Consider the following 11,085-nt stretch of genomic DNA (forward strand, 5'->3'; position numbering starts at 1 on the left):
CGAGGAGGGAGGAGGGGGGAGGAGGAGGAGGAGGAGGAGGAGGTCTGAGGGGGTAAAAGAAAGATGTGTGCGTGTATATGTGGTGGGGGATGGGGTGGCAGTCTGAGGAGCTGCTGATGTTTTCATTACGTTTCATCTTTGGGAGCAGGGAGCAGATAAAGTGTTTAAATCCACTCGCTGCCCTCTGGGCCTGAGTGAACTCATCCATTCAGCTAACAGCTCGAGTGTGGGCCGAGTGATGCCACAGTAACGAGGAGGAGGAGGAGGAGGAGGAGGAGGAGGAGGAGGAGGAGGAGACGTTTCTGAAGACGAGTGTCAACAAGGTTAAACTCCCTGACCCTGACCTCGAGCTGCACATAAGTATTCATCCAGTCAATCGAGGGCCAGCGAGTGAGTCGAGGGTCACAGTGACCACGTAATGACACTCCTTTTAACTTAATCTGTTTAACAGATTCTACATCATGATGTCATAGGGATAAGTCAACAGGTAGTGAAACAATCTGCTAAAAAATAACTTTACACTTTATTAATTAATCAATTTAGTGTAAATGGAATTTAAAATGAACATTTAAAATTAAATGTTGCGTCTAAGCTGTAATGCAGCCTCCGGCCACTAGACAGTGCTGCAGCTCCACTGCTCGATGTGATCACAGTGGATCGGATGGTATATCTATTCTGCTGATTCCCATTCTTAAACTCTTATATAGTGTTACCATCCTGGTTGTCCAAACGAGACGTGGGTAAAGTTTCATATCATGAGGTAAACGCGGGATGAGTCTGCAGAGGGCGCTAAACGGCTCGTTCTGCAAATCACGCCATAGTTCCCCGATATGAAACCAAGTATCTCATGAGGCTGCTTCAAGCCTCTTCTCCCAGCACTGGCGAGCAGCCCTCACCTGGCAGCCCTGCAGCGTTCTGCCCCCCCCCTTAGGGTTTCCAGATAGCTGGCCAATCAGAAGAAAGAGGGCAAGGGACGGCAGAAACCAACTGTTTCAAGCAGAGGCTGAAAGGAGGAGGAGGCTAAAAGAAGAAGAAACTCTAGCTGGCTACTTCAAAGAGTGATGATAAGCTTGCTATCACCTCTACATTGTACTATTAATGAGTGTCTCAGAAAAGCACACTCACAGAAACCCAAACTATCATTTTAATATCAGATAAAATTCACCCTCCAGTTTGCATGCAGGGAGAAGAACTCCAGTTTTAGATTTTTCAGCCTTAGAGATTTAAATCTTGGTCTAAACAGTCACCAAAGCTGAACGAGAAACGTTTGATTTTTTCATTTCAGATATGCGTGAGAGTAGGACGCACAGATGTGTTTGCTAATATCAAAACCAGATGTGTTTATGATGTATGGACGAATGAGAAAGGGGAATTCTTGTCTAGACGGAGGAGGACAAAGGGAGAGTCAAGGTTAAAAAAAAAAGGCCCATATGTAGAGAAAAGGTAAGAATAAGAGAGGAACATTTCTTTCTTTTGATGCCACGGGCAGTAAACTCTGACTCCCTGTGAGTATTTGTGTCCAAACTCGGGGCCCGTCCTCCTTTCCCCCCCCTCTGTCTGAAACAGCCCTTTCTTTGTCTGCACTCTCCACTTCCTGTTTCATCTGGAACCAATTTCCCCCTCGTGCCTCGTCCCCAGGGGGAACGCTCTGCTTGGTGTGCCGCGTTTACGGGGAAACGGTCAAGGCTTAAACTCAGCAAAGTACTGACTGTGTTCACCAGCAAGGCGCAGACTGAGAAGGAGGCACTTCAGAGACGGATCTCAAGTCTGCAAAAGCCTTGGGCAATGTCAACCAGAATGAGAAATCTCTATTTCAAATACAGAGAGAGGCATGCTGGGAGTTTGGAGCACTGTACTGCATTTTTTAACACAGCTGACCTCACAATGTGGTTTCAAAACTGGAGCCTGATACTTCACTTGAACATTTACATCGCATTACTACGATGTACATAAATACAGTTAAACGTGATAAAATCTGGAGTACAAGAGTTTTTAATCACGTCTGAGAAAGGAGGCGAAGCACTAGCTGCAAAAAAGTTGACGAAAAACTGGAATGTGAGTGAAATCTAAACCAAAATTATACCCAAACCACCAAATTATAGAGCAGTCTTTGGTTTGCAGTGGACAAGAGTGGAAAGAAGAAAGAGAAAAGGAGAAAGAGGAGGAGTAGGAGTTGACGTGGAAGAACAGGGGGAGGGAGCGAGGGAAGAATTTAGAAACATCTGGAATCAATCTGTCTGCAAGAGAGGAAGGGGGGGCGGGGGAAGGAGGGAGGGAGGGGGAGCAAAGAAAGAGGGGAGAAAAGAAGGAGATGAAAATAAAGAGAAAGATGGGCAGACACAGGAGGAGAAGGAGGAGGAGGAATGTGGGGAATAAAATGGTCAAAGCCAAAGCAGGGACTAGAAATTAAAAGCAGTGAATCGTCTGCGTAACGGAAAACAATGAGTAATAGGCAAAGAATGCCGTCTGATTTATATTTTCTTAAGGGGTGGGGGAAGGGACTCAGGGTCTGAACTTGATACCTAGTTTTAAGGGAATCTTGTTTATTCACACAGGAGCACCCGCACACACTCCTTTTGCCTTTCTGCCTTTGCTTTAAAGCGTTTGTCAAGCCTGCAAGTCTTCAGACGTACAAAAAGCTCACACATTTCTGCGTGCAATGGTTATCCATTAAAGAAATAGAAACTGCATGCCGCACTAAGCCCGTCCAGGTTGAAAGGCAGGCTTTGCTAAATGCACTTTTTGCAACTTTCCATTACGTTAATTCCATACAGTTTGCGAGCCTTTGAAGGCGCCGGCTGGCTGACTGTGAGGCCCTTCAGACAGCACTGGCAGGGATCAGCAAAAGCAAAGACTCACAACATATCAACACACTCGCTCTCTCCCCCGTGTCCCTCTCAGAAAAAGCAAAAGGGCGTCTCTCTTGTTTATTTTCTCTCTCCTCGCCTTGCTATTTTAGGAGAAGGGAAGAAGTTGGTGGAGCAAACGGGTAGGAGCAGGGGAAAGAAAAAGGAGCAGCCGTGGTGGAGGAAGGCAAAAAATGACATGAGGTCAACAGATGGTGAGAGGGGAGGGGGACGCATGGAGGGGGAGGGGGGGCTGAGCGGGGTAATTAAGGGGGGGTAGCTGCGAGCATCCAGTGATCCCTAACAGAACAGCCTGAGGAGGTGGACTGAGCCGTCGCTTGGCTTTATTATGGTCTCAATCATATCGCCAAATGGAGTCAGAATCCCAAACTGCTACCAAAAACAGGCTCATAACGAGAACCAGAAACTTTCTGATAAATTACAGAGAAAGTTTGAAGGGCAGCTGAGTTGAAAAACTACCACACCAATAACTCTTCAATATCCTCACAAACTTCACAGGATCCCAAACAAAGACAACCAAATATCCATGAAGTGGTATTAGCCGGAGATTCTTTAAATCTTTGGCTCAATGTCCGCATCAACCCCCAAAAACTCAACAAAGCAAACTTAAGTTTAAAGAGATGGAAGTGGTCCGTCATTGTGTTTAAACATTTAAATCAAGGCTAAAAGATGAGGTCACAAAGGGGAGATGTGAGCGACCATGTTCACATGGTGGCCATTGAGCCCAAACGCTGTTACAACGTCACACTGCTGTGTTTTTAAGATTGTAAGTTTGATGGTTATTAATATTTCATTAGTTCTAGATCGATCAGCAACTGACAAAAAAACAAAACGAGCAAGGAGAATCTGTTTAAAATTTCATAACATGATTGACTTCCTTATGGCTCTGCTTGGTCAGACAACAACTAGCATTAGCATTTAGCCATTTACTAGATATTATTATAAGCTAGGAGTTGTGGCTATGATCTAATATTACTGGAAGTGATATACATTAGGGAATAGTAATCGATTAGAGAAAATTTTGCATTTCTGCACCCCTAGTGTAAACTGTATCTGTGATGTTCAGGTTTCTGTTTTGAAGATGAAAATGAGGGATTTTTGGGGGGAGGACAACTGTAGATACGGCCTCTCGATCGGGCATTTTATGACGATGCTGCGTTCAAGGCCGTATCCAAGAACGCTTTCACTTCTAAAATGTCATTATTCTCTGAGTCTCTGTAGCGGCTGTGATAATACAGGAGCAGCGTATCACTGATGACTCTGTGTTAGTGAAGCGGTGGATTGACATTTCACTGCGTCTGAGTCCGGAGACGGGAGCACATGTGACAGTTTGGGGGCAGCCTTGGGGAGGAGGCATGTCGGGTTGGGGGTGGGGGTCGGGGTGGTGGCGACATGATGACCATAAAGGGAGAGTTAACATGCGAGTGTCATGTTAAAGAGCTGCAGCCGGCGTGCTGTACCAGAGAGAGAGAGAGAGAGAGAGAGAGAGAGAGCTGTATTCAATTTCCTGCTTTTTATGAATGTAGCCTTCAATCTGATTACGCCTCTCTGCTTTGGCAATCCGGCGCTCATGCTTGTGCCAATAAAGCACGGTGAATTCAATTGAGCGAACACAAACACAGAAACAGAGTGAAAGTGAGAGAGTAGGGGGCGAGGGCAGGAGGGCGGGCGAGGGGGAGACTGGGAATATATGAGTTGAGCAACTTTGTGTGGGGAATTCTTTCTGAGCTTATCGTTGCCGGTTCAAAAGTCAAGAGTGAGTGGAGCGCTGTGCAAAGTTTAAAAGAAATGATTAAACAGCAGCAGCCAGAACGTGAGAGGAACAGGAACATACGACCCTCTGTGATGAATAGTTACACACACACACACACTGTAACACACATACACGCCTTCTCTGTACTGGGACACATTACCAGGATTTTAAACTTCGATATGATTCCAGTAAAAATCAAACAATCACTGTGGATTATCATAGCAGGTGAATCCACAATAAAACAAAAATCATTATGCTAATTATACAACTTTTTGACCTGACATTTCTGTATCTCAGGAGATGTCTCCTTTGAGCACCACCATGACACCAAAACAAACTGCTATCAGGCCACGCCTCCTCCATACTGAAGCCTTCACTCACCTCCAGAGACACACCTCCACTCGAGTTTGCATGAAGGAGTTTAGTGAAAGCGGCCGTCAAACTTGTCCTCTGCTCGAGCTGCTATCACCTGTGTCCTGCATTGTTGTGTTAGCATGCTAATTTTAGCGCTCTTTAGTTAGCTCGTAGCTTCACATTGTTGTGTTAGCATGCTAATGTTAGCGCTCTTTAGTTAGCTCGTAGCTTCACATTGTTGTGTTAGCATGCTAATGTTAGCGCTCTTTAGTTCGCTCGTAGCTTCACATTGTTGTGTTAGCATGCTAATGTTAGCGCTCTTTAGTTAGCTCGTAGCTTCACATTTCATGTAAACTGACACAGAATGAGCGTGATCTAAAAACTCTTACTAACATCCAAATAATCAGTGAGTATGTTCTTCTTCTTCTCTCTAGTTCTTGACTAAAACAGCTTTTATACACAAGGGGAGGAGCCGGCCGTCCCGTCCATGTAAACACGGCTCTGACAACAACACAGCCAGCGGGACTCGAGCTTCTCCCTCATTGTAGACAGTCATGACTCAGAGACACATTTACACAGGACAGACTTTATGATTTATTTATGTGGAGCATCTCACACATTCTTCCTTTAATGCTCAGCAGGAACTCTGACACTTTCCAAATCCAAACAGATGAGAGAGTTCTTCAGTCAGGATCCGACTTGATACTGAATTTATTGATGCGAGGTCGTAAAGTTCCCACGGTGCTCAGACCTGGTCGACTTACTAAAGATTTAACTTCCTAAAAGGCGATCATTAGCTTTGCACGCTGCACCACAGAAAAGAACATTAAAAAGAGTTTAGCCCCCGGCTGTTTAAGCGGAGTGCAGCTCAATAAGAAGATGTTAAATTAAAACAACAAGGATTAAAAGGCTCCTTTAATGAACCTGTAGCTCCACAGGTCTGACCCGTCCTGCACCTCAGCACTTCCCTTCTTTAAACCTCATCCTTCCTCAAAATGTCAGAGTTCTGGTTTACAAACTTTTTATTACAGAAACAAATGCAGCGTGTAGAGAGAAGTGTCTAAAACACAACTTTTCACTCTAAAAATGATTTAAAAATTGATGTCTGTGATCTGTCTCCTGGTCTGACCCCCTCCCACTGCTCCGGCCCGTTAAAGCGATCAGTCTGGTTAATGCCCTCTCCTAAATGAGCTTTGATCTCGTTAGCGCCACACAAAGCCTCTTTACTGCCAACGATAGGACAAATCGGCTCACACACACACACACACACACACACACACACACACACACACACACACACACACACACACACACACACACACACACACACACACACACACACACACACACACACACACACACACACACACACAGAGAGTTAGAAAGTGTGTGGCCGGCCGCGCAGCAACCGAGCGGGCCGCGGCTCTGCCTCGAGGGTAAACATCAATACTGCCAACAGAGTGGAGGGAGAATAAAAAGAGACGGATGAGGGATGGAAAAATTGAAGGAGAAAGGGAGGAAACATGAGGGGAATACAGGAGAGGAGGTGCAGGTGTGGAGATGGGAGGAAAAAAGGGTTTTATAAAGATTTGAGTGATGGGAGAGAGAGAGAGAGAGAGGGGGGGAGGGAGGGGGCGGTTTACCTCTCTGGCACACTGAAAAAGCCTGTGAAGCCAGAGTCAATTAGCAATCTGGAAATATGCTCGAGGGGGGAGAAATCAGAGGACAGCTAGAGGGGAGCAGGGGGGGAGGGGTCTACAGTTTGTGTGAGGTTGGGGGGGGGGAGGGAGAAGAGCAACAAAAGGGAGAGGAGGGTGCACTCTCATGTATTATTACAGTCCTGATTTACAGTCAGCGTGGAAGGTCAGCGGGCGACTAGCAGAGGGAACCGTACGCTAATGTCTGAGTGCATTTAGTGAGAGCCTTAGCTGCGTGCCATCCTCGCTCTACTCCCACTACTTCCTGCTTTCAACAGTCCCATTAAAATACTAATACACATCTCAGGGTACCGGTGGACAAGTGGTTAGTTTGTGCAACCCCATGTACAGAGGCTACAGATCTCAGACGGGCGCCTGCAAAACAACGATAACAGCAAACACTTAAAAAAATACACAAAGACTGCATCACCAGTCATCACAGAGGAAGTACTCTAGGCCTGTAGGGGGCGCTGTTCTTGTGTGCGTTTTTTGTATTTGCATTGTTTCTAAATCTGCTGCCTCTGTCTTCTTATGGAAAACGGCTGCAGCTCCTTTCCATCTCTCTTCAGCTTTCCTGACAATAAAAAAAGAGCCCAAAGAATGATGTATTGAATCCAATCCTTACATGACCGACTTGCTGACATTAGCTCCAAGAATCATTTTCTTTTTTTATACCCTTTGAATACGCTCTTATGCAATTCCCTATCCTCATTCAGAGGCTGCACTCCTGCTTATCTCTCCCCCCCAGCTGATCATACCATCCATCACTTCCCTCTCATCCTTTATCGCCGTCCCTGATGGATGCAAACTAATGGCTCCGATTCCCTCTCTGTCCGCTCTCTCCTTGCCTCCATCCTTTATGTCTCCCTGCATCCATCCATCCAGGCCTCAGAGTGCCCTCCCTCCTGCAAGTAATGTGTCCATCCAATCTAAGGCTGCACGATAAATCACACTTTCATCATCATTCACATGCACCGAGCATTCACACTCTGCATGCCCATGTTTGACCAATCAGATGCAGACCTAGGTAACAATGTTCCCATACCAAGCAGGTGAATTTTTTGTTTTTTTCAGTTATTTTATTGCATCTGTGGAGTGACTGGCATGCAGATACTCAACACTGCAAAACATGAAGTATGAGGAAGAAAGGATCTGCATACAAATACAACAGCAGGATTAGGGGTGCAGGGAAGCATCGGCTCTGGTGATGAAAATCGACCCATGAGCAATGATGTAATGCTGCACGCAGCGCTGTCTGTAACTAATGTACATCTGCATCAATTTATTCCCAACAAGCTACTTCACATAGCTTCTGATTTAGAGAAAGTGGCCTGTTGCACAAACTCCGATCAAATCTCATCAATCACTTTAAAAAAAAAAAAAGAACGGGATCATTACAAAGAAGTATCACTATCGGCTCTGGTTTTCACAATCGGTGCATCTCCAATGATTTACTCTACTGAGGATGCAGCTGAATGTGTGCAGCACTCGAGCCCAAGACAAATTTCCCTCAAGGGGACAACAAAGTGTATCGTATCGTTAACAAGATGCAAATACAAAAAACAGGCAGCAGGAAGCCAGAACAACGTGCTGCAAATACATAAATGATGCACGATCAAAAACACTACACCACAAATGTAGTTATCACAAAGGAAGCACTCCAGGCCTGTAGGGGGCGCTACAATTGAGCGTGAGTTTTTGTAATTGCATAACTTGTACAAATTTGCTGCCTGCGTGTTGCAGCCTTGAAAGTCAGTCTTTCTAATGAACCTTTATAACCTTGCATGAGGGAAATGTGGTCGACAAGGACCTCGTAGTGAACGAAAATAGCACTTACGCTATTTTTAGTTATTTTGGATTAAGGAGAGAGATGTGTGACATGAGAGGAACTGTGAAGCTGAAACAATGCAGTGCAGGTGGAGAGAGCATACCTCATATGTCCTCCCTCTGTCCACTACTCTCTCCATCTTTCAATCTGCCTCCATCCACCCATGCATCACTCTCTCCTGTATCCACCCTGACCCTCTCCCCTCCCCAGTGCTCAGCGATCAATACGACTGATGGGCACAGAGAATTCCCCCCCCCCAACGCCACGCTGCTCTTTGTCACATCATGTTTGCCCGACGGGGCTTTAACCTCTCCCCATCATCAGCATCCACCCTGTGTGTGTGTCTGTGTCTGTGTGTGTGTGTGTGTGTGTGTGTGTGTGTGTGTGTGTCTGTGTCTGTGTGTGTGTGTGTGTGTGTGTGTGTGTGTGTGTGTGTGTGTGTGTGTCTTGGCTTTACACAGGACCTATTTGTCATTGCAACGGGTCGGCCTCGCAGCCAATTAAAAGTATTTGACCAGTTCCCCGGGATTCAATTACCTGCGGACGACCTCAAACCGAGTGTGCCCGCCCTTCAGCCGCTGTTAGTGCTGTTTTTCCTGCTTTAAAAGACAACGCGTCAGCTAAAAATGTTCCCTCCGTGCTGCTGGATTACGGACACTTCAAAGCATGTGTGTGTAGGTGTAAGAATAGCGTGCAGAGAGAGGAATAAATAGTGATAGAACCAGGCAGAGGGAGCCGGAGCGGTGCACCCCAGGCCTCAGCAGCCCCCCCCCCCTCTTTGGTGTACAGTAATATACTCAGATTAGTCCTTCAGAGGCACGAAAAAGGCCGCCGATGCTCTGCTGTCTCAGCAGTCGAGTCATGAAAGCAGGGAAGACCCCGAGGTAAGGAGGAGAGCCCCCCTCGAGCCCCCTCGCTCCTTCACCGAAACGCTCTGTTCTTTGTCTTTCACTGGGGGTGACCCCTCCCCCAATCCCTGTCTGCCTCTCTCTTTTAACACCTAGCGACAATCAAGATGAGGAGGGGGGGGCGGCACACAAACACACTCACACACACACACACACACAGAACGATTAATGGCACATGCGGTGTGAATCAGGGTTTGATGTGATGACTCACTTCGTGTTAACATCAACGATCCCGAGTCTTTTCATGCATGTGATGTGTGAAATAAAAAAATAGAGTACAGAGTGTGACATGTGAGGCAGCAGTGTTGGACTTAATGAGTGGGTCTGATCTCTGCTGTGCTGCTGCCTGTCATAGCTATGGAGCCTGGATCATATTACCTTTGTCTGGCTTGGTCATGCTGCAGCTCGGAGGCAGTATTAAACCACCAACACAGCCTCTGAATCCGCCTGTTTCTGGACTAAATGTGTGTCTGTATGGTGCAATAAGACATGGTTATGGGTATTGATGATAAAAAAAAAAAAAAGAGAGGCCTATTAAAACATATTATCACCATCTTCAGGCTTTGCTGATGCTGGGGAACAAAAGGAGGAAGAAAGGGGGAGGGCAGAGGAGACTTCCTCACAATGAAGCTGAGATGGAAACAAAACGGTGCACAGGTGAGGTGAGAGAGACACATTCAAATGTTTACATCGCCTTTTCCTTACCTGTCCAATGTCACCCACAACAACACCCCCGGTCCCGTCTATCCTCGGTCTCTTGCACTCCGCCCCGGGCAGGTCAGTCAGGGCAGCGGCTGTCTGAGCGTCCGGCTCCGGGTCTCCTCGCTTCATCCCCCGGACAGCTGCTGGCCCCCCGGCCGGGTTCGTGAGGGGTCCGGCGGCTGTGTCAATGTCCCTTTCTCGGTCCATTATCCCCCGACTAACGGGCAGCATTATAGAAGCAACGTCGGTCGACATTAACATCGGACGGCAGGCAGTCTCTACTAAAAAGTCTGTTTGTGATTTATCCGTTTTTTTTAGCTAATTTCCCCCAATAACGGCTTTCCTCTCTTTATTGTCTTACTTTTCTTTTGCTATTCGAGACTGAACATTATGACCACACCAAGGTTATAAAAAAAAACACTCCCACTATTTATGGCTTTCCCATTAAATGAAATAAAAAAGTAAATCAAGGCAGAGCAGTGACCTGTTTGTGATAAAGATCAAACGTCCGACTGACTCTTGGATGAAGCTAATTAGCTAGCTACCATTAGCTAGCGTGCTAGCATTACATTCCGCTAGCTCTGTCTTTATAAATGTGGCCGCCAGTGATAGAAAATGTTGGGAATTAGCTCGGCGTGTTACTTCTCCTTCTGCTTCCACGGGGGGCCGGTGAGTGCTCGCTTCTCCCTGCCGCTGAAAAAGTGCCTGAATCCCGGCTGTTGTTCCCACCAGTGTTCCCAGTGGTTCCTTCTCCTCACACCGTCCCTTTCCCTCGCAGTGCTCCGCTTCTGTGTGGATGTGTCTTGGCGTTCAGACTTGGCTGAACACGGTCCCCCCCCCCTCCTGGTCTGGTCTCAGCTCCAGTCGGTGTTGAGTGTGCTGAGCTGATCCGAGGTCGGATTCGTTCACGGGCACAGGGAGCAGTCAGAGCGGACGGTGAGGTGAGGTGGGCTGGTCTGAGGTCTGCGGTTCCTCC

General features: G+C 46.8%; 1 protein-coding gene across 1 annotated transcript in view; it reads right to left on the reverse strand.

The window, feature by feature from the left end:
• LOC132954716 (RNA binding protein fox-1 homolog 2-like) overlaps window positions 1–11,085 on the reverse strand; it is a 55,774-nt gene extending 44,689 nt beyond the window's left edge. Inside the window, 1 exon segment of the mRNA XM_061027362.1 lies at window positions 10,113–11,085. Within this exon segment, the coding sequence (XP_060883345.1) occupies window positions 10,113–10,370 (258 nt within the window). The 5' untranslated portion in view covers window positions 10,371–11,085.

Source organism: Labrus mixtus, chromosome 20 (assembly GCF_963584025.1).
Source record: "Labrus mixtus chromosome 20, fLabMix1.1, whole genome shotgun sequence".
NCBI lineage: Eukaryota > Metazoa > Chordata > Actinopteri > Labriformes > Labridae > Labrus > Labrus mixtus.